At 46.7% G+C, this 27,623-nt stretch overlaps 1 protein-coding gene across 1 annotated transcript in view; it reads left to right on the top strand.

Moving 5' to 3' along the window:
* The window catches only part of IFT43 (intraflagellar transport 43), a 43,830-nt gene extending 20,231 nt beyond the window's left edge, over positions 1-23,599 (top strand). Inside the window, exons 3-8 of the mRNA XM_086613621.1 lie at positions 7,254-7,286; positions 7,800-7,846; positions 20,695-20,767; positions 22,159-22,234; positions 22,605-22,667; positions 23,489-23,599. Of these exons, the coding sequence (XP_086469747.1) occupies positions 7,254-7,286; positions 7,800-7,846; positions 20,695-20,767; positions 22,159-22,234; positions 22,605-22,667; positions 23,489-23,599 (403 nt within the window). The remainder of the gene's footprint in view (positions 1-7,253; positions 7,287-7,799; positions 7,847-20,694; positions 20,768-22,158; positions 22,235-22,604; positions 22,668-23,488) is intronic.
* Positions 23,600-27,623: the final 4,024 nt, after the last annotated feature.

The following is a 27,623-nucleotide window of genomic DNA, read 5'->3' on the forward strand; positions in this document are numbered from 1 at the left end:
ACGGCAGGAGTGGAATTGTCACAATATATTTTACTTTCTAACAACTCCTCCTGACAATTTTACCTTGTCCATCTCACTCTCCTCACATAAATCTCCATTGGCCTCTCATTCCTTCTCTTGGGCTGATCTGGTGCCAGCCGCCTCCACACCATCAGCATGCATCAAGGACATCAAGATGGCGGAAAGCTGCAATGTGCAAGGCCAGGGTGGGTTTTTTCCCTCTCTCTCTCTCCCCCCTTCTCTCCACTCCCCCACCTCTTTTTCTTTTTAAATAGGCTGGATGTTCCAGGAATGCTAACAGCCTCTTGTCCTCTGTCCCTCCATGTCATTGCTGGGGTGAGCTCTCCTTGGTGTTTCTGTTTAGACTCATTGAAGATAACTGGCAGCAAAAGGAAAGTCCTTAAAAGACAGAAGAGTCACCTGAGAATCCCTCAGTATCATGGCTGTGATGGGGAATTTTTTTCCTTTTAATCCTCCTTAGTGTGACTTGCAAGGGTTTCCTGAAAAGGAGAAATGCTAGACTTGTGCCCATTCCTTGTGTCTTTGCAGTGCTCAGAGGAGCCTGGAAAAAGAATTGGGCTTTTTTTTTCCTTTTTTTTTTTTTTTTCTAGCCTTTTTTTTTTTTTTTTTTTTTTTTTTTTAGCTAGTTGTCTTTTTTTTTCCTCTGTTAATGAAGTATTCCTTGACTTCATTTTCTGAAAGACGCTGGGCAATGGAAGAACTAGTAGGATTGTAGTCTATTGCTCCCCTAGAAAATGCAGTCTGCATGACAAAACCAGAACAGGAGTGTGACATTTTTGGTAACGGTACACGTAAGCTGCTGAGGTGGCAGAGTGTGCTCAGGGTGAAGTCTCTTTCATTTTGTTGATTGAGGACAAAGCATCTTTCTTCCTTAGTTCTCCACATCTCCAAGGAATTTACCATCAAATTCAGAGGATACTATCCTTGCTGTCCCAAATATTTCTAGTTCAAAAAAGAAAAACCCTCTTGAAGAACACATGCAACTTGCAACCCTTTTGTATCTGTCAAAGCCAGGGCTAAAAGCTTGTCTGGCCTTTGTAGGTCACCTCTAAATTGGCTGTGAAGTCTAGCTTAATGCAGTTTACCTGTGGAAAGAGACCTAAGATGGCCTGATCTACTTGCTTGGCCCTATTTCCCCCTCCCCCGGTCCCCCTTCCCATATAACCCCTCTACTATTCTCAAGTTCTTAATCCAACTTCTTAAAATATCTTCTTTCAGGAGCTGACAGCACAAGGTGCCATTCAGTAATAAACACCTAGTTCTTTCTAGTGTTTTTCATTTAAATGTTTTCAGTGAGGCCAATCACAAGTAAAAAGTCTTTGGCCCGGTACTTCAGAATCACGAGTTTGTTCTTTGTTGTGGGATTTGAAAAAAACAAACAACCTTGGATACTTTTTCTTTGCATTCTAGTTCTTCTCCTTTAGCAGTCAGTTCTTCTGTGTAACCATGAGGATGAGAAGTGTGCTTTTCCCTTTAAATGGGAACTGAAATGCTCCTATAACCTCAAGAGCCATTTGGTGTCAGAGTTGGCCCTGGTGCTTACTGGAGACTGAAGACTGGATATGAGCCCCTGTTCTCAGGGACCGAAGATGTGTGGTGGATACCTCTAGAAACTGCAGCGCTGTTTTCCCACACAGCAGGAATTTGTATTGAATGTTGTTGTTTTTTCTGTTGCTCAGTGGGAGCTCTGAGCAGCTCTGCCGGTCAGCGCTCTACCAGTGAGCGAGCAGGGAACCCTGGGAACATCTGTTACAGGGACGATGCAGTGAGTAGGCTGAGGTTCAGTGACCTTTGTGAACTCACTCTGTCAGCTTATTCTTTTGTGCCAGTTCCTAAAGTTCTGCTTGCCAGAGCTTTCCTCCTTTGTTGTTTCTTTTAAGCAATCCCACATATTAGAACATGAGAAGAAACAATGCTACTTCTGCTAGTGATTAATTAGTGCCTCATAAGCCCATTTCAGCTGGAGCTGGCTAGCCACAGTGTCTGTCATATCCCACCCCACAGAGCATCCCTTCTCATCACTGCGTCTTTCTTCCTCTGGTGTCATGCTCTAGGGCAGTGTGTTCAACATGTGGTCCAGGCAGCCCAGGGGAGCCTGTGAGGGGCCAGAAAGTGGATGGTGGGACCATGGCAGTTTAAAAAAATATGTGTCTGCCCAAAACCTTGTTGTGGAGATACAGATAGCCATGTGCTCCAGGGCTTGGAAGTGGAGGGCAATGAGGTGACATCCTATGATAGAAATAAAGGCTCATAGTAGTCCTCACTCTGCTGAGATCAATAGCAAAACTTGCCTTGATTTTAGGAGATGTGAAGATTTAACTCCCTGATTTAATCAAGGCAAACCTGCCTTTTCCGGGCTGCCACAGTCCAGGGAGAGGGAGTAGAAAGTTAAACAACTGATCAGAACCTCAAGGAAGGTGCGGTGGAATAGCTGAGAAGGAACCTTGTGGTAGTGCTTTCCAGCACGGGCTGCAGTTCTGGTTTACGTACAACTTGGATGAGAGTTTTTCTCTGCCTGTGCCTCAGCAAACAAGCAGTGACCAAGACTCATGCTTGGAGAGCTGGGAGAACTGCTCAGTTAGCACTTGTGCATCATTTTGGATGTGTAACTTAGTTGTGCCTTAGGCTATTGAACAAGCTGCAACTCATAGCTCACCGCCCACTCACTGTGGTGATGGGCACTAAAAAAATACGTGAGCAAGAGAGTACAATGTCTTTTTTTATCTCTCTCATCCCCCTCCCCGCCCTCCCTCAGGCCTACACCTGAATTACAGTCTGTGCCCTAGAGGCAAAAGGCTTCGTGTCTCCCTGTGGGCTGAGCCAAGCCGTCGGCGTTAGGGTGGGTATGGTTTTGGATGGAAGCGCAGAGGCAGAATGCTGGCCAGTGACTAACTTCCTCCGCACACAGCCCATCTCTCTGCTCTCCCTTTGATCGCCCCGCTCTCCCTTTGATCGCCCTGCTCCCTCAAAACTAAACGTATCTCTGAACATCAGGACGTTCCCTTTTTTCCCCCCATTTCCATCTTTTAGCAAGAGGGCAGCTTGAAGCAGCTTTCTGGTTCTACGTGATTCATAAAGAGAAGTGCTTGAGACATGCCAGGAAATAGGCGAACACGCCGGCAGATTAAATTCTTCCCTCGCTGCCAGAGCCCTGTAACATACCTAGAATACCCTCCACCTCGACTCGCGGCCCCACCGCCCCTGCGGAGCGCGCCCACCCTCCCGGGGACAGCCCGCAGCCCCCGTAGGTGGCGGGTGTGACCGCTTGCGAACAGCCACACCGCCGCCCCACGGCTCGCCGCGCTCCGCAGCGTCCCGGCGGACCGGCCCGCGCACCCGCAGCCTCCGCCGGGGCCCGGCAGAGGGCGGCCGCGGCCCGGCAATGCTGCGGCGCCGGCGGGCGGCCCCCGGGCAGCGCGGCCGCCTCGGGGCCCGCCCCGCGGCCCGGAGCAGCGCCGGCCCGGCGGCGGGGCGGAGCGGGGCGGGCGGGCTGCTGCGCCGAGGTGCGGGAGGGCCGGGGAGAGCGAAGCGGCCCCGAAGGGTGAGCTGCCCGCCCGGGCGGAGGGCAAACCGGGCCGGGCGAGGGGCTGCCCGCGCTCCCAGCGCTCTCTCTTCCTCCGCCGCCGCCCGCCGCGCTAGAGCGGGCGTTCCTATCCAGCCGCCTCAATGTTCGTTTTAACAAGCCGCCGTAATTGCTTCCCTTTTCCTTAGCTGTGTTGCCCGCCCTCACACCGCCCTGGGCACACAGAAGAGAGCCTCGGATCTTGCCCACTGGCCTCCTGGCACCTGGCTGTGGCTCGGTGCAGGACGCAAGTGCGTCTAGAGCTCTCCTGAGCTCTGGACATTAAAAGATTTCAAGGACATTTCTCCCCATTCATCCCAGTTATGTCCCCTGCTAAAATAGGTTAACGGTGTCTAATTAACCACTGCACATTGTCATGCCGCATAAAGATAGCATCCTGGCTGTTCTCTGAGCCCTGCTACTTTATCTCCATTTAGATCTCCGTGGTAGTCCATTAAATGAGAAAGAAACAGTTTAACAGAGATGATGTCTACATTAGAACTGCCTTTCACCCTTCAGTACAGAAGTTGCAGGCAGCTCCCAGTCAGCTCAGCTGTACATTAGGGGTGGTGGTGGGGGAAAGCCTCGGTTTTGAGGTTTAACCCCCTCTCGTTACTGTGGAGGGAGGATTCCTGCTGTCCAGAACTGAGCAAAGACAACACTCCAGAGCAGCGAGATGAGATCTATGCTCTCTGCCCCAGGGCACAGCTAGGAGAAAAATAGGTGTTCTGTACTAGGAGTTACGTAACATGGGGTCACATGGTGACTGTCGGGGTCGTCTGCCCAGTTTCTCAGCTCCTCAACATACTGGGGGTCAGCAGCTTGCCAAAGCCAGAAGGAATATTCTGGGATTTTGATTATGTTTGGGAGCACAGACAGCCTTGCAGTGAAAAGGAGTTGTCTAGGTGATGAGGTCAGTCCATGTTCTTTGGCACTCCAGGTGCAATGGTCTCGATGGAAGAAATGAAAGAAACAGAGGTATATCGCTCTCACAAAAATGGAGGTGGCTGGTGTATAATACGGCAGACGGAATGCATTTCTGAGCACTGCTCCCAGGATTGTATTGGTTTGTTTGCTCTTACTTGAGTGGGTGTATCATCTAGTGATCATACATTAAAAAATATATCTAGTACAGGTGACTGGAAGCAGGTGTTTGAACAGAACAACAATAGTTTCTAGCTCCTGCTATAGCATCATTGGTATTTAAATGCTCTGTATAAACCATAGTGCTGTCAGCATAAAAAACTGGCATCATCCACTGCCACCTTCGGACCCTGTGGCACAGAGACTAAGGTGTTCTCCTGGGAGGCTGACCGTGGGGCTTTAGCTTGCCCTAGAGAGAGGAGGGAACTATCTTGTTTGACACAAGAGTGTTCTAACACCTGGGCTGTGGGATTAAAGGGGTCAGTACTATTTTCCCTTCCCAGTTTATGAGTTTGTTTCCCAAATTACTATTTTTTCCAATATAGCACAGCTATTTCATAATTAAGTATTTGCTTATTGCCCTGAACAAGTCCTTTCTTAACATAACAAGGAAAAGTTGAGAAGTCTTGGAACATGAGTAAAGTAGTCTCTGCCTCTAGGACTAACATGAGTGCCTTCCCTGTGGGCCACCTGGATATCTGTCATGACAGGGAGCTCAGGAAAAAGAAACAGAAATTGCTTACAAGGATAGCAGGAGTGATCCTCTCCTGAGAAGTATAAACATGTGGAGTGTTTCACTCCTGCCTGAGGATAGCAGATGAGCAAAGATGTTTTGAGTTTAAGTACTGAGGAACAGAGTGTTATTTGGGGCTGGACAATTATCAAGAGTAACAGGATCATGCTAAGAAGAGGTTAGATTGAACCGCCAGGAAATCATCTCACTGTGCAAGGCTGTGCAAAGCCAGCGTTTGGGATGTTTCACCTCAGTAAGGGCAAGGCTCTGAAGACAGAGTGGGAAGCAGTTCTGTGAAGGCAGAAGAGAGGGATAAAATAGCATAAATCTTGCGTCATCTTTCCATCTCTGTCTTCTCAGATTCTAAACTCCAGTGAGAGCTGGTGGTGAGCTCTCTGAAGCCATCCCTTTCTTTCTCCATAGTATTGAGGGGTTCACAAAAAGTGCTTTGCACCAGCACTGGGGAGGAGGATGGAGCTGGACAGTTACTCCTCACAGGAAGAGCTCTTTCCTAAATTCCCCAGCTCTATTGCACTTCTGCCTCTCCTGATGGACAGAAGAGTGCAGATGTAGCTGAAAGCCCAGATGCAGATGTCACCTACACAGCTGCAGTTCTGATTATAGCAGTGGATATTACTGGGCTCAGATCATCAATTCAGTGTAATCTTTAGCTCCTCACAGACTGCAAGCTCCAGGGAGAGCAGTGGAGTCAAGGAGCTTTCTTCTTCTCATAGCTAGACATCCTTTGTGTCCTGCTTTTTGTGCTTGGAAGAGTAGATTATTCACAGGAGAGCTAGATGAGGACCATAACCTGCTAGAACAGAAAGCAGATGAGGAGAGACCTTGGAATTGCTTTGAAAAGAGCAGCGCAAGGCATTGAAGCAACTTATCTCACATCTTGTTGCCCCACTGTCCTGGGACAGTGCGTGTGGTATGGGAGAGCCCCTTGTATTCTTTGACTTACAGAGAGGAGAATATTTATTCCCAGCGCATAGAGATGAAACTTCACTCTGCAAAATGGCCAAAGCAATCAGCGAGTGATGGAGTATCTGCTAAAAAGAAACCTGGCATTTAATTAACTTTTCAAAGTGCTGGTTCAGCAACCTCCATGTTTTACATTTTGAATATTGAACAAGCGTTCCTAATCGGGACTGAATTACTTCTGGGCTTGCTGGGATGGAGAGCAAGGAAGCTGCCATTTGCCAGTGCCTCCCCCCAATGTTATTATTATGAACTGCTGTTAACTCAGCCAGATCAACCCTGATTTACTGCAGCAACAGCATATCTGACCTGAATTTGGCCAGCTCAAGTGGGGCTCTTAACCTACAAAGGCAACCAGATAATCTTTATGCACGACCGGGGGGAGGAAGGACCTGTTGATCTCTCAGGGATAGGTAGACAAAGTATAGCATCTTCTTCACTCCTTAATGTGCTGACCTCTCTGCTCAAGAAAGGTGAGCTTTACCTGCAGCTGGTGACAGGGGATGAAAAAGTATCTAAGCAGCTAAAAAAAAGGGGTGTGGTTCTTGCTGTATCTGGGCATGGCTGTCTTTTTGGATCAAAAGGTTCTGCTTCAATCTGATGCACTCAGGGACTTTTTAGACACTCAGAACTCTTTAAAGATGTGATGTGTTATATTGGACCTGGTGCAGGAACTGTTATGCACAATAACAGTGATACAGGGAAAGGTGCATTTTTAAAGTTTTCTCTAGCCTTTTCTAAGCATAAGACAAGGGGAAGTGGCTTTAAACTGAAAGAGGGTAGATTTTGATTAGATATAAGGAAGAAATTTTTTACATTGAGGGTGGTGAGGCACTGGAACAGGTTGCCCAGAGAAGCTGTGGATGCCTCATCCCTGGAAGTGTTCAAGACCAGGCTGGATGAGGCTTTGAGCAACCTGGTGTAGAGGAGGGTGTCCCTGCCCATGGCAGAGGGGTCGGAACTAGGTGATCTTTGAGGTCCCTTCCAACCCAAAACATTCTATGATTCTATAAGCCTTTCCTTGTCTTGCAGATCAGGAAGAAAGCATGGAGAAGAAGTAGAAGAGTAAGTTCCCATTGTTCCTGAGATTTTTTCCACAACTCTTACATCTGATCTCATGGAGAAGAGACATGCAACTCTAAGCACCAGTACACTGAGATCTGGAACTTGGGAAGGGTGCAGAGCCTGGCATGAATTCATGTTGTGTCCTGGGATGGGGCCAGGCTGGTCACTCTGTAGTTCCCTGGATATGGAGTAGGTGATGGCTCTGTCACTCCCATATGACAGAAAGAAGGAAAAGTAGAAAGCATCTGCTCTCCTCCCAGACCCACTGCAGGCCCTACGGTCTGCAGCCTAGGGCTTTGTCTCAGGTACAAGGCATCTTGCTTAAGCACTCCAAGTTGAGATTTCTGCTGAGTCCAGCAATGAGGAGTATGGAAGAAGGTCAGTCTGCAGGCTAAGCGAACCTGCGAACTTTCCTCTTGACAGGCCATGAGGCTTGTGGGGAGGAAGGGGACACAAGAAGATGCTTTTCCGGGCTTGCAGTTGAAATTCTTTTTTCCTTGTGTTTTGCTGCAGCCATCGTCTTAGACAGCAGAGCCTGGAGGCATCAGATGATGGAGGAGGTAAGGTATCACCTACTTGACTGCAAGAAGTGGCTTCATGCATGTTTGGGAGTTCTCCAGTAAAGTGAGCAGAGGCATCTTGTAAGAAATGGCAAGGAAATGAACCACCCTGGAGGTAAACAAATACTGCTTAGTCTCCCCAGCTGCTGAATGAGGGAGAGAGAGCAAAGGAGGTGGAGAGGAGGATGAGAAGGTGAACCTGTAGTCTAACTCTGGCTCTTCATTAACACAGAATTATAAAGCACCTTTGGGAAGAAGGGAAGTGTCGAGGACATGCTTTTCTCTGTGATTACCTCCACATGGAGAATAGTGGTCTGGGGCAAAAAGAGAGCTAAAAGAGCAATAAAAGGTTAAGAGCAGGGAAAGAAATCATTGCTGTCCCCTAGTTTCAATGATAGTATGCTATACTTAAAGCCTGTCTCATGTTTTAAAGTAACATCCTTGTCTTGCTCTCATCAGGACAAGCGTCTGCACCACTCTCCTGAGGTCTCTGTTGTGAAAGAATTCTTAATTTTGAAAATCCACTTGCCCTAATCCAAGATCATAGATCATAAGCTAAACATAGGCACTGGTGGGTAATCCCATCCCATCCCGTCTCTGTAGAGGCTGCTGTGAAATCTACTGGACTCCTGATTTAACACTAGTTTTCTTTATAGTGTGTAACACCTGCTCTTCTAGGATTGGGAGCCAAGAGAAATCTCAGGAAAAATCTGTGGTATGAATTTTGAGAAGAGCACTAGAGAACTGTGGGCTGCAGAGAAATCCATTGAAGTCTCTAGGAGCTGCCTCAGTTTTGAAAGGCTAAGAATTTTGTACAGTGTATAAAAAGTTGCATCTGTAAAATATCACGAAGCATCAGAAGAATTACCAGGAGTCACAAAGGATCAGACATCAGTATGGTTAATGAGATTAAATCAAGACTTATTTGAGTCTTCCAGACAGATTAAGCATTGCAACATATGACTGCCAGAAGTGGCACCTTTATAGCATTGGCATCTTCAGAATAGACTTAATTTCTCCCCTGAGAAGTGTCTTGGGCTTCTTAAATTTCAGCGTATGTCACTGAGGCTGATAGTTTGTTCCGAACAGCCCTTTGACTGTTCACATACGTCTGTCCTTCTTGTTGAACCTTGGTCCTGTATTCAGAACACAACAACTGTGTGTGCTAACCAGGCATAAAAATGCTTGCCACGTGTTTGCAGCATGTGACTTTCAGTGCTCTAAGACCTTGGGTAATAAATACAGAACAGAATTGATAGAGAATGTGATATGAAGACATGGCAAGTCCTAATACACTTCACTTATTTATCTGTGCCTAACCTATTGTTAACAGTTGAATTTGGATTGTTAGCAAACCAGAGTTCAGCTTTGGATTAAATCTGTGTGTTAGAAGAAAGATCCCACTAATCCAAGTGTGGTTCCGACCCAGGCAGTTTCTGGTACAGTCAAATACACTGGGTTGTGGATCTAATTTACATCTGGAAGATCTCTAAATGAATCAGTGCATTGCATACTTGTAGTCCTATTTCTACAGAGAGATTAAGCCAAGCTGTTCTGAGAGAGGAGTTTTCCATGTAGGCTCAGCAATTGCAGTGAAGAAAAGTGACATATAAACAAACTCCCGAACCAGAATAAAATTCCTTTTTTAATAAACAGAGAGAAACAAATAACTGCCCAGTGCAGAAGGCAAGGAGTAATGTGCTGTGGCTGTGCAGTAAGTTGAGCCATATCAGCTTCCCCTTCTCACAGAACTGCACTTGGGCCCGTGTCCTTAACTGTAACAGTAAAGCTCAGATTCTAAACACACAAAAATCAAGACATTGGTGTATAGATCCCCAAGGAGGGGTCACGGTTATTTTGTGCTGCGTAATGTGTTAGCTTGTACACTTTAATATGAACAGGCGCAGTTGCATAATGATTGTTGCTGTCAACCAATACATTTGGATCGCCTTCCTCTAACCGATTAGAAAGCTGAGCTCTACCATTCCATTAACATTGTTTGTCCCCCATCCAACCTTTTCATTAGAAGAATGAAGGACAAAACTATATGCCCTTAAAAAGGTATTCTTGTGTATTTGAAATGTGCTTAGTTGTGATAACTTATACATCATGAACACCTAGAAGCTCAGAATTTGGAGTCCGTTGGAGAAAGTGTTAAAACAGCATTGGGCCTGAAGAGAGCTCAGTTTTGCATCTGGAGAATGGAGGGAAGGTTGTACAGCCAAGTGGAGACTTTTAGGCTTGATATGCCGTGTAGTTTCAGAAATAAAAGTAGAATTCCCTCATTGCTCCTGGTCATTCACCCTGTGCATGAAATGATTCCTCATCTCCATGGGAGTTTGGGAGAGGATGGTCACTTCTCAGGCTGTGTGGAAAGACAGAAGCAATATGGGAGATTAGTGGGTGGAGCAGACAGGGACATGCATGGAAATATCTGCAGTTTCAGTCATTCTTTACAGTTGCACAGGGAAACCCAGAAGGTGCAAGTCATCCGTATGGTGCAATACAAACCTTTGAAATACTAGCAGTGGAGTACCTTGGCTTAGGTCGTGCTCAGAATTCATTTTCTCTAATCCATGTTTCTGCTTCATAGAGGCTAGTCCAGGACAAGAGAGCCACTTTAAAGAGAAGCCAGTTTTGAGTTGTAGGAAAGCAAAGATATGTGTTTGATTAAAAGCAGTTTGCCCCTGTAAAACTCCAGGCTGGAAAGATTTTTGAAAAAGTGCAGTGTCTCTCCAGAAATAGCTATGGATTGTCTAGCTGATGGATATTGGGGTTTCCTTCAGCACCCTCTGTGAACTTAGTGCCCATCCTCCTGAACACACGCTGGTACATGCTAGTACATAGGCATAGTGAATGGATAATGCACTTTTGCTGGGTGGATGTGTGTCCAGCTGAACCTTGTAATGGAGGGAGCCAGCTCCTCTGCATGGTGGGAAACCTGCTTTAGCAGGATTTAATGCATCACAACTTGAGGAATAATAAACCTTCACAAGCAAGAAAAAAGTGTTGAATTCCTTAAGGACAAACCTAGTTGAGTCACTTTTGGCCAGGGGCAACTGGGGGCTTAATGCTGTGTATGTAGCAATCTGGGCAATCTGAGAGAGAGGAGTTTAAGGGTAATTGCTCAATTTTCTGTCTGTGTCAACAGGGGAAATGGGCAGCAGTAACTGAGCTCTATATAGCAGGGAAACTGCATGAGATGGGAGATGTGAGACTATGAGCGGAATTTAAAAAGTGCTATCTGCAGAGCCCTGCTTCCTTTTCTGTAGCAGCCAAGAGCTTCTCCCAAGCGCAGACCATTCTTTGTCATGAAGTGGGAGGGAAGACAGAACAACCAAGTTCATGTTGAAGGGCTTTTTCCTCCCTTTGCTCCTTTCTCCAGCGGGGCAGTAGAGTCTCTGCTTCGACTTTGCTTGAGTATTTCATTTGGCTTTATTCTGCTTGTATGTCTCTTCCTGGCATGTAGCTACAAAGAGCTGTTTCTTGTTGGAGTGAGAAATGCTGGCATTCCCCTCCCACCATCAGCAAACTGTTTTGTCCTTTTGGCTAAAAGTTTCTCTGTTGTTCCCTTCTTGTCCACCAGTTCTGCACTGCTGAGTTGCACTCCCCCAGATGCCTGTCTCCTCACTACATTGTCCTTGGATTTTTCTCCTCAGCACTTTATGGGGGCTTGTTAGCTAAGGTAGTCACCTCTCTTCCAGCTGTCCTTCCCCCATAGACTGTTGCCCCATCTTCAGAAGTCCCTTCCCCCCTTCTCTCTGTTACCCTTGGGATGCACAGCTCCTAGAACAGGGCTTTTCTTGGAGGATTGGGATGTGATATGTGATTCTTTGTCTGCAGGAACAACAGCTTGTTATTTTAAAGCAGATAATGTGTGTGAATGAGACAGCTGATTGAAATGAAAGCCTGACTATGCTACACAGACAACCCAAACCTGACCTGCAGGTGAGGAAAGCTGCCAGGAGACAGCCACTAGATCTGTGCCCTCAAGGCAAAACCCCTTCCTGCCTGCTGGGAAGCCTCCTCAAGGAAGCAGAGCTGACGATTAGACCTCTCTGTTCAATGTCAAACCTCTAGAAGGACTTCTTATCCTTCTGGCGTGTGCCAGCAGCTCCTTTGCATTTGAACAGGATGGGAGTCCAGGCTCTCTGCACAACAGGAGCTATGGAAAATGTTTTAATGCTCCATCAAAGGTTAATCATGCTTGCTTGAAAAAAAAAAAAAAAGAAGGAAGCAGGCATATGCCATGGTCCCCACATCCTTCTGAGGAGTGCTGTCTGTCTGTCAGGTGGGAGACAGCCCTTACAGGTTATCTGGCACCTGGAATTCACAGCCATAAAATATCAAACACCTCTTGAGTTGCATGTGAATACACACCAATGGGGAAACTGCTCCAGAGCTGAGAACAGAGTGCAGTGTGAGTTATTGTTGACTCTTGTTATTCCTGATAAAGTTTGCCAGTTGCTTCCCTGGTAAGCTGCTGTTTTTGCAGAACACACCAAGTGCTGGTGGATTTCAGGAGCTGTGAGCTGCAAGGACAGCTGCATTGACTGAGCATGAGGGTAAGAGAGGGGGGAATTTGCAAGAACAGTCAGGGACATGGACAGAGGGTACTTCATAGGCTCAGGAGGCAGTGGTGGAGTTGCTTGAGGATTGCTAAAAGGATGAAAATTTCTGAGCATCAGTGAAATGGAGACCGTGAAAAACACGGTGTTTTGGAAGTGGTGTTGAATGGGCTGAAGAGAGGAGCCTGGGGCAGACAGTGACTGCTGAGTTTCTGGGATTCTGCACTGTGACTTTGTGTGTGGCTCTGTCAGCACACCGCAGTCCTCCCCTTGGCTGCTCCCCTAATGCACAACCCCGAGTCTCTGCACAAGGTCAGTGAAGGGCAGACTCAGCCCAACCTGATGGTTTCCACTGAGCATTGGTCCAGGCCAGTTTGAACTCCTCCAGTGACTGCTGGCATTGTGATGTAGAGCCTCTGGTGTTCAAGGAAAGCTCCCTCCTGACAGCCACAGTGGGTGGAGGGGAGCAGAGAATATGTCCCAAAGGAAATGTCTGAAGCCCTCTTTGAAGCAGCAGACCACTGGCCAAGGGGCAGTGGCAGCTTAATTGCAAGGGAGCACACACAGCTTGTTGGGAGCCGAAAATGATGGTCTGGGTAAGCATCTTCCATCACTGCATTCTGCGGTATGGTAGATACACAGTCATATTGGGTCTGTGATTGCTGAGTCCGTAAGTGTAGTTGACGGACTAGGTTTACCTAAAATACCCTTTAAGAAAAAGCTCTTGAAAGATGATTACAGAATTGAGACACCATCATTTAAAACTGCCTGAGGCAAACTCCTTTGAAAATTGCAGCAGTGGAGGGGCAGAGAGAGGACTGCGTAGCCCTTGATTGTTGTGTCGTTCCCTCAGGACCCGTCCCCCCTCCCCCTCAGTTTCTCATCTGATATGAGAGAGAGCAGCAGTAAGATTCCTCATCTGTCTTATGAAAATCCGATTCTGAGTGGCTCTGATCAAACCTAGCTGGCTGTCAGCAGCGGTGGCCTTGTGTGGAGGGAGGGAGGCTTCTGAGGAGTTGCTGGATGTGGAAGTGTCATGGGTGCTGCCGATCAAAGAGGCATTTTTTAATAAATATATATAAGAAAAAATAAAAAACCTAAGGATTTAGCATAAAAGAAATGTAGTTTGTCTTGTTTTTCCAGCGTAACATGAAGAGGATGAAATAGAATCAGACACGCCTGCTCCCGAACATACTTCCACAGGAGCATCCTGAGAAGCTGCTTTCCCTGCCACAGTAATGCTCTAATGCAAAATCACTCACCTCCAGCATTGTTGAGGAGGGTTTTGTGTTTCTGAGTTCACCAGACCCTCTCTGGGCACCTCATGCCTTCTCATCTGCTCCCCCACCACCTTCTGAGGATGTTTCAGCAGGGGAATACTGCAAAGGAATAGGGAACAGCCTTTGAAAAGAGGAAAACAGATGTTACGGAAAAGGAGGGCAGGCATAGTGGTCTGTCAGGGGGCTGTTGGTAAGGCTAGAAAGTGTATTACCGCTCTGAATGCTGATAACCTCAGGAGTATGGTGGACTCTAGGTCCTGAGCCTGGCCTCCCATCTCTCCTGTCTTCTGCTGCTGGCGAACAAACGTATGCATTAAGAGATTCCTCGTCTTTAAAGCCATCAGTGTCTGATCTTACTTCCTGCACAACACAAGCGAGGGATTACTTCCTGTTGAAGCCCTGCGCGGAGCCCAGTGACTCATCTGGCAGGGCTGTTCTGTGCCCTGTCTTTCTTCACACTTCCCAGGGGTTGAAACTGGGCAGAGGCTTTGTGTCAGTAGCAGCCTTGTGGCATAGCAAATATACCCGATGCCTGTCCCCAGCAAGCTCTTGGGGAGGAAGAAGCCATGCCACACCAAGCAGTCTGTGAATGCAAAACACTATCGAAGCAAGTAGTGTGTCTCATGGACCACCCAACCTCCCAGCCAGTCGTCCATCTAGCTGATAGTATCATTGGAGCTTGGTGGCTGAAGAAAAAATTATTTTGTCTGATGCATGGAAAATGCATAATCTTTTAAGGCAAGGCTGGAGGGTCAGTACTGACTGAATCTGCTGCGTGACCTCCCTGTGAATCCTCTGGCACCCACTCAGTGGGTGACTTTTCCCATCGGCTTGGCCAGGTTGTGCTGTTACGTTCTCTTCTGAAAAGGGTGCTTTGGGACAGGGGACACTCGGGTTATCTTCTGCTTGTCTCAGCTTTTAAGGCAGTGCCCTAGTAGCTGTGGTACTGCCCGCTTTTCACTCTACTGTTTTCATCTCCCTGCTGGCTGATCAGGCAGGTGTGCTGTTCCGTATTCGCCTACTAGTAGGGCAATTTCAGTCAGGGAAAGGCGTCCCTATGAAATTAAAGTCCAAGCATCCAAAGAAGTGTTCTTTATCCTCTCCATTTGCCTGCTGCTCTCCTGAGAAAGCTTCCAAGAGGCTTCAAGCTTGTTTGTGTGTTCAGCAGAAGCTGTCTGCGTCCCTTGTTCCTTATGTTTTTTTGAAGATTTTTTTTTTGCCTGTTGCTTTCCACTTTTTTCTTTTCTTTTTTTAATTCTCCATTTTTCCACTTAGAGAGAAAAATTATTTATTGCATTGAGATGCGCTAATTAAAGCCATTTTCTGGTATTTGGTTACTGAAGTGTTTGATGTCTCTCTGACAAGACCATGAAATGCACAGAGGGTCCACAGGGACAGAATTTGCTGAACACGGTGCTTTGTAAATGAGGGGACACAGTGTCGCAGCAGCTCATGAATATGAAACGCCCATGATGCTACCTCAGTGGACTTGGGAACACAGATGAATCCTGTCATGTGCTAAATGAGACCAATTTCTTTCACTTAACTTCATCTTCAATCAGACCTTCTTCCATTTGCCTGTTTAAAATTCCCCAAACGTGATGCAGAAGGTAACAGCATTCAGTAAAACAAAGTTTTGCAGCAGCAGAGATAGTGTAATTATTTCAGTTTTACATTTTATGAGCAAGCAACTTAAACTAAAGTTAGTTTCATTCTTATGCCTACTTAGTGGCAGGGGACTGCCAGCTCAAGAAGCCACTACCCTCTTTGTGTTCTCTGGGTATGGTGGTGTGTGGACAGGGAGGGCAGCACCATCTCCACTGGAAGACTGTCCATTCTGAACTGGCCTTTGAAACGCTTACCCAGTTGGTGGAAACAAATCAGTTTACATGAGAGGGAGTCCTTTTTTTGGGTGTCAGTGTTGTCTCAGGAGCTCAGGGTGAAAGTGGCAGCCACGCTGCTGACTAAGTACAGGCCTGACCTGGGACATGGTTTCTAGATCCAGCTCTGCCACTGATTTATTGCGTGACCTTGAACAGATTCTGTCTGTCCCCACTTATATACTGTCTTAGTTCTTTGAGGCTAGGACCAGATCTTACTGTGAGCTTGCAGGATTTTAAGGGACCCAGCCTGCAGGTGTTGCTACTAAACAAAAAATGAGCTCTGCCTGGGAGGGAAAGTGCAACTCACTAACTTGCAGGAGCAACTGAGTATTAAGGTGGTGCAGGTTCTTCTACCTTCTGCTTGTTGTTTTCTGTGGTTGTCTTCCTCAGCTGTCAGTAAGTTACTTGCTAAGAGGTAAAAAAGGTGACGGTTACTACATGTACTCTAGTATGAACACATAAAGCCCTCCATTGTTCATGACTTTAAAAGCCACCGTTCCTTGCTTATTGTTTGGCTATCTGCATGTAGCATGGGTCACCTCAGGCTTTCCTCTCCATATTTTCCTCCTACCATCCACACACTTCTGCCTTGTGCTATTGGTGTCTTGCCATTAACTTAGCCATGAAGCTCTTTTTTTTTTTTTGTAGGACCTAGCTCAGTCCAGCTATTGTAATAAAAATACTATTCTTACTTATATGCTGAGGTTTATGTGTTCTGAGACAATCTGTTTGGTGCAGCATATTGTTAACTCCCCTGTTAGCTAACATTTGGTACTGGTGTCTCCTACCCCACCATAACTTCTGCATGGAGACACTGATTTTGGTTTCATTCTTTGTTCACCATCATCTGGGAGATGTAGGGGAGTTTGCACTCATCATCTAGCATTTGATGCTCACTCAGTTTTTCTCATCTCTACCATGAGCAGTTTCTAAAGCCGATATCTCATTTCTTTATGGGCTGAGAAATCTATGGGAAAAGGCTTTGTCTTACTCTGTTCCCAGTCATTTTGAGCCACAAAGAGAAGGCTCATCTAGTCTTCTTTAAGGTCACTGCATGCACTGAGTTTTTATGTTCCCCCCTTTATCTTCTGTTGCGTACACTCATTTCTTCTGCTTGTGAAACACTACCTGGCATGTGTGTCTACCTTTTCTTCCCCTCCCTTCAGCTAAAATGAAAGCAGGATACTCACTCTTGGGGAAAGTGAGTGTCATTTTTAGGAGCACTCACTATGGGAACATTAGCTGCCACGTGAAATTGAGATTAAGAGGAGTTCTCACTGCAGAAGACTGGTTGAGGGAGGTAACATAGGTAACAGTACCTTGCAGCACAGTGTTCAGAGGCCAGCTGGGAGACCAAGGTTGGTAAGGTGGTTTGCAATTAATTTGTTCCCCTTTTTATTTTTTTTTACCAGTAACTCAACTTTTATTTTAATCTTTCTTACTATTAGTATCATATCAGTTTGCTCTGATTTCAAAGTCTGCAGAAAAGTGGAAAACAAACAGCTGAAGCTGTAAGATTTTCATGTTGCTTTTGAGATTTGCCTACAGTTCTGATTAAAATCTGTTGACATTAAAGACTATGGAAGCTGCTCACTCCTCCAAAATGCAGCCAAGTAATGCAACCTTCTCCTCCTCCCCCCCCCAAAATCCCCAAACAAACCTAGAGCTAGACTAAAGAGAATCACTTTTTGTTTCCAGGTTTTGAAGCCACCCCTTCTGCTCAGCTGCAAAACATTTTCTTTTTGTAATGCACAGGCCATTTGTTTACTTCATTGCAGTGACCTGGTATCTCTGAAGGTGTTTCCCTTTGTGCACAGGCAGCTTCTTAGGATGTAGGTACATTGTGCTGGTATTTCTAAAGTTTACCTACCTGGACACTGAATTCAGGCATGAGCATCTGGACAGTAAGGTATGTGTCGGGATTCTGCACCAAAACCATAGGCTTATTAGTGTAATGGAAAATGATCTGAAACTCTCTCCACTGAACAAGGAGAGAAAAAAGTGAGTCACAGAACAAAGTACACAGACTATGGATTTGTAACGTATCCTTGTTGTTGGAAAAAGCTGTACAAGTGCTGCAGTGTGAGACTGGGAGCATGTGGTCCTGTGAACATTTCTGCATGTACTGATGTTATATGTCACTGCAGCTAACGGGGATATGAAAAGTAAAGCATATGCCGACTCTGTTGCAGCCCGTGTGCTTCTTCTCCCTGCACTTGACATAGTGCCATGACTTGGCTGTGTTACCAGAGCTTAGTGGAAAACAAGATGTGAGTCCTAAGAAGAGCAACAAAAACAATTAGGGAAACGGAGACTGAGTGAGGGGAAAGGTTGGGTCCTTGGTGATAAAATGAGAACTGAGACGCTTTGCAAACTGTACAGAGAGAGAAGGGAGAGGGATTCTAGAGAGGTGGCATCATGGGAATTGGCAGAGGGAGGAGGAAATTATGAGTAGTACGTGAAATAAAGACCCGAATATTTCAGGACTGATTTGCCACTGATAGCAGTTAGCCTGGGGAGCTGATATTTTCTTATAATTTGCGACATTTTTGTTCTGCTTCCTGTCAGTCTCTGACAGTCCTAAAGGGCATTGCTTCTGCCTAGAAATGGACAAAATCATCCACAGTTTGCAGTAAGAACCAGCACGTGCTGGCCTTTGTTGGAGGGGCTGGCAGAAGTCTCCAGAGCATTTCAAGCTCTTCTGTCTGAAATGTTTTCAAAGTACCTATAAAATACTGGAGCCTTGAATTTCCTTTGGAAAGAATTTCTATGTGATTGACTGGATTTTGCTAATACAAAGTAGAGGTAGTGCTCTGCAAGAGGTTTGCGAATGTCTCCACAGAATTCAATTGCAATGAGATAAAACCAGCACTGGCAAATCCAGGACTCTTCAGGAACCTGCAAAATGGAAGGGGCATCACTGATCTGGGCCCTAAGCCTCCAGTTTTCTCTAGTGCAAAAACAGATCAACAAAAGCAAAAGTGAGCCAGGAAGAGGAGATCCCAGAAAGAGCTGCCAAAATGAGCACCAAGCGAAGAAATACAGTTTGCTGCAAACACCTACATTTCTGCTGTCAAAAGGGGTTAAGGATCTGACCTTCTTCTGCTACAGGAAATGCTGCTTTATGGCCAAGGGCAGCTCTGTTCCCAGGTAGATCTTCATTTAGTTGTGTTTGCTGACCAACATTCACAGTTTCCTGCTGAAAAGAATAAATTAGCTCAGGAGAGATTAGGCTGTTTCTCATTCCCATGCTCATTTGCCTGGACCTAACAGAGCATCTCTGCGCAGTGCTTCATTCCTCCCCTTGGACCAGTCTCAGCAGTCTGTTCCCTCCTTGGTATTTGTTGCTTATATACAGGGACTTTCTCCCACATTACCACTGAGCAGGTTTTACCAGCTGCCTCCACAGGTCAGTCTCTGTCCATGGAGATGCTTTGGTCCCGTAATTGCATTTTGCTACAAGTTTTACCAAGAGCTGGGAGCCCCTGCAGGGAAGAGACTGCAGGATAGCGCTTCTTCTGTGTATTGTCCCTACAAGCAGAGAGGGCACAGATCTGCCTCAGATTCCCAGCGACTCGCTGGTGACGCGTTTCTTGCATACGCCTCCTCCTCTAAGGGACAGCCTGGGGGCCTGTTGCTGCACTTTCCCTTTAAATGTCTTTGGGAAGTCTGCTGTAGCGGGAGAGCTGCTCTGCAGGCACCTGCTCCCTGGGGAGCTAGGAGGCACAGGTCTGCTGCGCCCGCCCGAGCTGTCGCTGCCTGTCGCTGCGGCCCGGCTCTCCTGGCAGCTGCCGTCCCGCCCAGCCTTCCGCCAGGCAGCCAATTAAGGAGAAATCCCACTGTGTGGCCAGCCCCGAACGGCCACCGCGCCGAGGCCCGGCTGGGCCGTGTCCTGCCTCCCGCCCTGCTGGCCGGGGGACAGGCGGTGGGGGTTCAGCAGGAGAGGGCAGCGAGAGCCCGCGAAGCTCTGACAGGTGGCCGGACAAGGGGCTTTTCAGGAAAACCCTGCCCAGAGCCCTGAGCACCACAGGTGGGAACGTCTCGCCAGCTCCTGAATATTCATCTCAGCCTGGGCTGTGGAACGGGCACAGCCAGGCGCAGCGGCTGCTGCCCTCCCGCAGTAGCACGGCCGCGCTGCTGGCGGAGCCGGGAGCAGCCTGCTCGCTGCAAGTTGAAACCAGAGCCTAGCCACCAGCTTCTCCACAGTCTGAGGGCTCAGGGTCTCTGGAGAGCCTTTGTGGCCTTGAATCTTTAAAGGAGCTTCGTGCTGGCGTACTCTGTCCTTGCTTTGCGCCTCCAGGTACTTCTTCCTCTCGCGGTTTTTGTTCTCTCAATCTCCAGCTGTTTACAAGACTTTGTCAAATCAAAAAGCATGCAATGCTCTCAGAGCCTTGCTCCTTTATCAGGATTTCAGTGTGCACCCAGTTCCTCCTCTCCTCCGTTCTTTTGTCTCTAGTGTCCTTTTTAGGTGCAGTAGCCTTGTGTCGGGAAAATCCAGTAACCTAGACATCAGCCATTCCAGGGTCACACTGGAAATCACAAAAGGTTTATGACATTACAACTAGGTGCATCTTCCCTAGTCTTTGTGTGTGCAAGACCACCAGCACTTCCTTCCTCAGCTGTCAGGAAGGCCACAGGCCTTTGCACAGTCTGAGACCCAGCCAGCAGCTCCTTCAGCATATAGTTTTACATGGCTTCTCTCAGTTCCTGCCCCGCGTTTCATTTCTAACAGAGCCTAGGTGACTAGTGGCTGAGCTAAGCAAGTGATAACACATCTCATTAAGAAGCAAAACTCTTGTCAGTCTTTGGGTAATGGCAAGTAGGCAGCAGGGTTTAGTGCAGCCATCTTCTTTCAGCTTCAAGTTTGTTCAAATGTATGGTCCATGGCCCAAATCTGCTCCTCTTGCAAGATTTCTTTTGACCCCAAGCTTCAAAGCTTTATTGCCTTGCTTTAATATTAAACAATATATATTTAATCATTGCCAAATAACTCTCCTGTGTTTTCCTCTAATAAGAAACAGGCTGTTTCATATCTGTGAAGCAAGGGAACCTTTGTCTCTAGAGAGAGGAGAGCACAACACCCCCCACTTAACTGCTGCTGCTTTCTCATGTTGCAGACATTCCTGTGATCCCTGACTTGGAGGAGGTCCAGGAGGAAGATCTGGCCATGCAAGTGGCAGCTCCCCCCAGGTAAGAACACTTCCAGGTGTTCTTGAGGTTCTCATCCGCAGTGCAAAATGGCTGGTGAAATTAAACTCCATCTTATCTCATGCTCTCTGGACATCAGTGGCAGTGTCATTCAGCAGGATTCGATGCTGTGTGTTGTGGCAGTGAGGCTCCAAGCTGAACAGTGCTAACTTCTTGTTTCCTATTACACAGAGAAAACAATTACTGCATATTCTCTCTATATATACAAAAACTATGTTAGCGTAGCATGTTGGATATTGCAGAATTAAGCTCTCAAAAGTTAGGAATTGCTTGATTTAAGGTTGCCTGTATAACCTCAAATGCCTCCAGTACACAGGTATTATCACACACACTTTGATTATGCATGGTTGTAGGCTGCTTTGCCCGCCACAGGATATCCTTCATACTCAAGTGCCTAGTTAATTGCAAAGTACAGTCCTGTTTGAAGGTGTTATCAGAATAGCCTTGGGGTTAGCTCAAGGGAGACCAGCAAGTTTTTTAAAAAAAGAAAGTTTTAGGGGTTGTATCTTAAATGTATCAGTAAAGTCTTCTCTCCCCTATTGGGCCTATTGCAGACTGGGACTTCTATTGACCCTTATGTGGAGGGGTGGGATATCTTACTCCTGTCCACAGATGCCTCTCTCACAAGTATGGAGTAGGTATTGTAATTAAATAGCTGTTAACAAAAATAAATGACACTTTATAGTAGAAAATTTAAAATTACTTTGTCTCTCACCGGAGTTCATGTCTTTTTTTCTCTCTTTTTTTATAATCCCATCTGTGCCTCCTGTATTCATAGTCTCCCTGCAGTTGAAAAGACAAGTAATTTTCATGGACAAACACAAACAGAAATGAAATTAATATAGATGTTTTCTATAGTATTGCATCAATTGCAAAGGGAAGTATGGCACAGCAGTGCATTACCCCCCTACCTTGTGTTTCTCTTTGGAGGCTACATTTTAAGAAATTGTATTTTATAGCTGTGACACAGCTCGGACATGAAAATCACAAGGTCCCTACTATTCTGTAGCTTGTGTGGTGGGGCTCAGAACCTGCTGGGGCTGTTCCAATGTTCACTACATTCCTGTTTTCTTTCTGGCCCTTGCAGCTAGTCTGTGGAGCTTCTGTCTGGTGTGCTGGCTTCTCTGATGGAGTCTGTGGTTACTCTACATCCTATTTTTCTGCATGTGCACAGTCTGGCATGCAGATTTGTCAGTGACTGTTCATTTGCTGAATGAAATGTGATTCTATCTGGGGACACCCATCTTGAGAATCCACATGGGTGATGTGGACACTTGAGATGGGTGTCACCAGATTCCTGTCCATGCCACCCTTCTCCTCAGATGTGCTTCCACACTTACTCAGGATAGTACTTTGACCCCTTCTGATTGCAGTGTGCAGGTGAATCGAGTGCTGACCTACCATGACCTGGACAAAGATCTTATGAAGTATGCTGCCTTTCAAACTCTGGTAAGTGGATGTTGCTATGGGGCAACCGATGTGACTCCCTCTCCTGCCAGGGTTCCATCATCCAGGCTTCCATCATCCTCCACAATGATACTCAGCTGCGTAAAATACACAGCCCTATCATCCAGACAACTTCCAGTCTGCTTTCAAGTCTGTTCCTCTCTGCAGTGTGGCTTTCATGCTTATTTGTGTCTGTTAGTAGTAGTGTGGGTATAGTATCTGCTGCTCAGATGAGGCTCCTGCTATTGTCCTGAACAAAGTATATGTCCCTTATGAGGCAAACATTGTGCTTATCTCTAGCGAAACCTACTTGGTAAAATTATGGTGTCCGCTTTCTCACTGTCTGTAAGACTGTGACTCTGTGTGTTCATAGGATGGAGAGGTTGACCTCAAGCTTCTCACCAAAGTTTTGGCTCCAGAACATGAACTACGAGAGGTAAGTCTTTCTTTTGTGGGAACACCAACAAGGCAAAAGCTTTTTACGTATCTCGGACTACACTTGGAAAATAAGCCTTTGGTGGAGGAGAGAGATGAGGAGGAGCCTGTGAAGAGGATCTTGTCCAAGAGGATGGAGGTCTGATTTCTCCAACAGATTATTTTAAAGATATATAGGGCTTTCTCTGTGTGAGGTTATGGCATCACTATGATTGGCCCCCTTCGGTATGAAAGAGCTAGAAAGGAAAATGTGAAGGGCCTAGCACTGTCACAGATGCCTGCAGAAGCAGTGCTCTGTGTATTGTCTTTTGGTAGCCATCATGAGCTCCAGGTAGTTCTGCAGGGCAGTACAGGGGGACAAAGGCAGAAAGCATTTGGGATTTGGGCAGAGGGATGTGCTAAAGCAGGACAGAACAACCTCAATACAACTTGGGGGGCAGGAGCTCAGGACTTTCAACAAAGGATTTCTGCAGCTCAGAATTGCAGATGCTTCAGGAGAAGTGCAGAAGATTGGAAGATTTCCTGGCTCCTCTTTACACCCTGCCTGGGAGTATCTAAGATTAACAAGTATAAAAACATCTCTCCTTTATGGAATTTTGGAACATGAATAATTCTGTCAAAATCTTTACATTGTAGCAGAGATTCACATTTCCTTCTAGCTAGGATGCCTGTTCTAGCCAACTGTATCTGGGGCTTTCCTGGCAGGGGCAGTTGCCATTTAGTTTCTCTCTTTGCTTTTCATCTTGAATATTTGGCATTGTTCAGAGACCTTTGGGTGTCACCAGTAACATTTCAGCATGTGTGTCTTTTTCCTCTTGGTAGGATGATGTCAGCTGGGATTGGGACCATCTCTTCACAGAGGTGTCCTCAGAACTAGTGACTGAGTGGGACCTGGGACAGTCTGAGAGAGAAGACCACTTCACTCTGTCCTAGTGCACTGGCACACCAGACATCTCCTATGTGCACCCCTGTACATGGTTTAGCACTTTAATTTTCTATTCACTTGTTTGTATTTGAGAATTTATTTCGGACATGAAAATAAATAGGACCTTGCTTCATAGGAAAGCTGGCTCGAGTGAAGTTTTGGGTATTTTGTAATAAAAATCTTTGTTCTCAAAAGAGATTAATTCTAAGCACAATAAAATATTTACTTATGAACAGTCACTTCAACCTCACTAGCACCTTTACAGGTAACTGTAGCAGTCGATCTTTCCTCTACCAAAACGCAGCCTCTCTGGGGTGGACCATCTTAAAATGGAGTGTGGTTTTGACTGATGGCTATCAGAGGAGCTTAGGCTGATAGGATTTGTTTGCCTAGGACATAAAGATTACCATCTTCCTCAAAACAGATGCCACAAGTTGTCAGGATACAAGTTTTGTATTTCATCCAGCAGCCTCCAGCTATCTCCTGCTAGTTGAACCTCTCTCCTGGAACATTACCTCTGTATTGACTCAGAGGAAGCAGCATCACCTATTAAACTGCCAACACTGCTTCTTACAGCACCTCCTTTTTTTACCTTGAGATGTCCCAGCCAAGTTCTGACCAGGCCTAACCCCACTTATCTTTTGCAATAAGATGAGATCACAGGCTGAATGGAGGTAGCTTCAGGCAATAGGTATTTTGCAAAGAAAATACTGTTTATTCCATGCATGTGAAAGAATGGAGCTTGCTGCTCTGAAACAAGGTAACTCCCTGGTGGGTGTCTCCTTGGAACCAAGTAACCCACTCTTATTGTCATCTAAAGAAAAATGCATTTAGCTGTTTACCCTGTCCCCATAGAATGGCGGTCATTATTTGCAGGAAACAGTAATGTTACTTCTAAGCCAATGTCCTTCAAAGCCCTGTCCTGCTAGAGAATCTTGCTATATCCTTTGGGGGGGGCAGTACAGGTGCTGGAAGGAAGGCTTGCTGTGCTGCTTTTCTTAGCTTGTCTGGTCAGTCTAATAGAGCACTGCATTCCCACTCTTGTACTGACAGCAGGACAGGTCAAATAACTCACTGTGAATTCAGTATTCTGCAGAATTTTAGATCAGAGTTTATAGGCTGAACAATTCCACCAACAAGAGAGAAGCAATTGGGTCCCAGTCGAGGGTCACCAAAATAAGGGGAGGCTCATCTGTCTCAAGGAGACGCTAAGTTTTTTTACAACCAAGAAATCTGCCCTGTAACTGGAAAACTAGATGAGACAGAAGCTTGGGAGGCCAGTGTATGCAAGATAATCCCAAAGTCTTTCTCTGAGCAGAGAAGCATGTTTTGGTATGAACAAAAACTTCCCAGCTGAGCTAGCGTCTATTTTTCTGTGACACATATGGTTCTTGGCCAAAGAGAATTTAGAATGCTTCCTACATTCCAAAGGAAAAAAAAAATCAGCGAACTAGTTTAGTAAATCAGACAAACCTAACAAGGCCATTTGAGAGGAAAAGAATGGTAAAGGGAGGAGGGAATGGGACATGGATCTGCTCAGTTAATCCCTCAAAGATCACAGAGAAAAGAGAGGCGTTGTCCTCTCAGCTGCAGACTGTAGGACCGTCTAGCATGAGTTCTCTCCCTTCTACTTGATCTGAGGTTCTAACTGCTCCTATAAGCTGCTGGCCTGGTATCACCTTATTCAGTGGTATTTGCTTCCACTGAGATTCTAGCCTCTTTGAAGCATGAAGCAAACATAACTTTCTGTGCCCTGAAAATGACAGGACAAACCTTGATGGTTGCAGGAGTGGCCCCAAACAGACCACCAGTACCCCCACTGAAATTGGATCTCTGCACCATGTCTCTACCAGTGAAGTAACTGTCTTCCTACTATGATGCTACACTTGCCTCTGGTTTGTTGAGGAGAAGGGCAGGAAAACAACACAAGCAGAGAGCAAAAGCGAGGCTGAGAGTTGAGCCCACCTTCCTCCCTTCAGTCAGTGTCACTTGCACATTTGAGTCACCTCACAAAATCATGCAGTCACCCACTGCAAATCAGCCAGTTTTCCATGACCACAAAAGCTGAAAACGGCAGAGTGGCACAATCACAAGAGTGTGTGAACTATGAACCCAATGTCTCTGGTTGCCCAGCACCTGAGGTATGGTGTGTGGTATGTGGCATGTTATGTGTTGCGTTTTCTTTAGGGCTTGGGGAGGTGGCATTGCTGGCCACATGGAGCCTGAAGAGCGAATAGCTAAGCAGTAGTGAGGGCTGTAGCCAGCGAGTGCTCTGTGCAGGAGTTAGTCCAAGTCTATTGCTCCTCTAGCAGCTGTGTGCTGCACCAACACCTCCTGGGCTGTCTCCAAGAAAGCTTGCAGAGCCATCTTCTGCCTCCAAGAGCTGCTCTGATCATCCTGGGTGGGCAGAGCACTCCTGTCTGGCTGCTCTCCCAGCTGCGAGGAATGAGAAGTGGAGCTGGGCTGTGCAGTGGTGCTCAGTCCCACAGGGGCCCTTGTGGAGTCAAGAGGAAGAGGAAAGCACTCCTTGAAACAAGAGCAGGAGGACATCGCACCCTGGAGATCCTCCTGGAGATGGTGGGAGGTAGGAATGGGTGAGGGCTTGGGGAGGGCCATTTGAGACAGGATGTGGGGAGGAGAGGGCCACGAGCAAGAGCAGAGTTTGTGAGAGAGGCAGAGTAGGGGCAAGAGGAGGAAGGAGGTTTGGTGATTTGGGACAACAGTATGCATAAAATTTGGAGGGCAGTGAGGCCACAGCAGGTGCTGGTGGAGAGCCAGGAGAGAAGAGAGCACAAGGAAAGCAGAGCGGGAGTTGAGTAAGCTGTTTGCTGATGAGCTGTGGTCATGTTATGCTGGAGGAGCTACTCTAAAGCTGCATAAAACCTCCCAGAGGAGTGTGCTTGGGGCTGGGCCACCTCCTTCTCCCTTAGGGCCCTGGACAGGGATGCTCTGGGGTGGGAGGCAGCTGCGCGTGAGCCAGATGTGTGCCCGCTCTGGGACCTTAGGAGCCCAGCAAATGCCTGGGCAGGGTTTGAGAGCAGGGCTTCAAAAAAATCACAGCCTCATCTATTTTAAGTTGGGAAGAGGTGGGTTTGATCATTTAGGCTGACCTGCTATAATCCAGGCCGTGAAAGAGTCCAGTGAGATGTGGCTGAGCTTTGCCTGTCTTTTAGAAAGGCAGACAGTATATTTGAAAGTCTTCCCTAGTTCGTTTTCTGATAATTGCCCTTATGATTCAAAATCTGCTTTATTTCTAGACTCACTTTTGAGTTTCATCTTCTGTTCCCTGAGCCTGCTTATGTCTTCACCTTCCCAGTTAAGCCATGCTGTCAGATATTTTCTCCTTGCTTCAGTATTTATGTGCACTGTGATCAAGTTGTCTCTTTAATTTCCTTCAATAAACTTAATAGACTGAGACTTGTTTCCATGTCTTTTCAATTCCTTCCCCAGCTGGAGGAGGGAAGGTGAGTGTCTGGCTCCTGGCCTTCCTCCAGCAAGCTGTTCCCACCCACCTTCTTTCCACAGTCGTGTTTTAGTTGCAGTGGGAAGGTGACTGAGACCTCTTGCTTCGCCTCTCTCAGGTGCTGGTGCTGTCAGAGGAGAACCTACTCCTGTTACTCTCCTTGCTAAAAAGAAACGATGAGATACTTTGCATACCCAGGCCAGCTCTTGGCTCATGGTGACGCACCAGTGTATGTTGGCTGAGGCAAAGCTGCCTCAGGAACCTGCATTTCTGAAAAGCCCTGTGGAAAGATCGTGCAAAGGCAGAAATGGCAGGTGTAATTTTTTTCTTATAGCCTGCAAAGGTGTAGATCTGGTTGATCCTCGGGTGAGGTGAGAAATGAGAGCAGTTCTCAGAACAGTGCACCTGGATCCGGGGAACCCAGATCAGCCCTCCAGGCTGTGCCTAGCCGAGGAATAGAGCAATAATTGCTTGTCGGTCTCCACAGATGGGTAAAGCAAGGTGCAGTGGTGTGCCCGGGGCCACGCAGCAAATCTGTGGCAGAATCAAGGTTAGAAATGTGAAACCTC

This window comes from Tauraco erythrolophus, chromosome 6 (assembly GCF_009769465.1).
Source record: "Tauraco erythrolophus isolate bTauEry1 chromosome 6, bTauEry1.pri, whole genome shotgun sequence".
Classification (NCBI taxonomy): Eukaryota; Metazoa; Chordata; class Aves; order Musophagiformes; family Musophagidae; genus Tauraco; species Tauraco erythrolophus.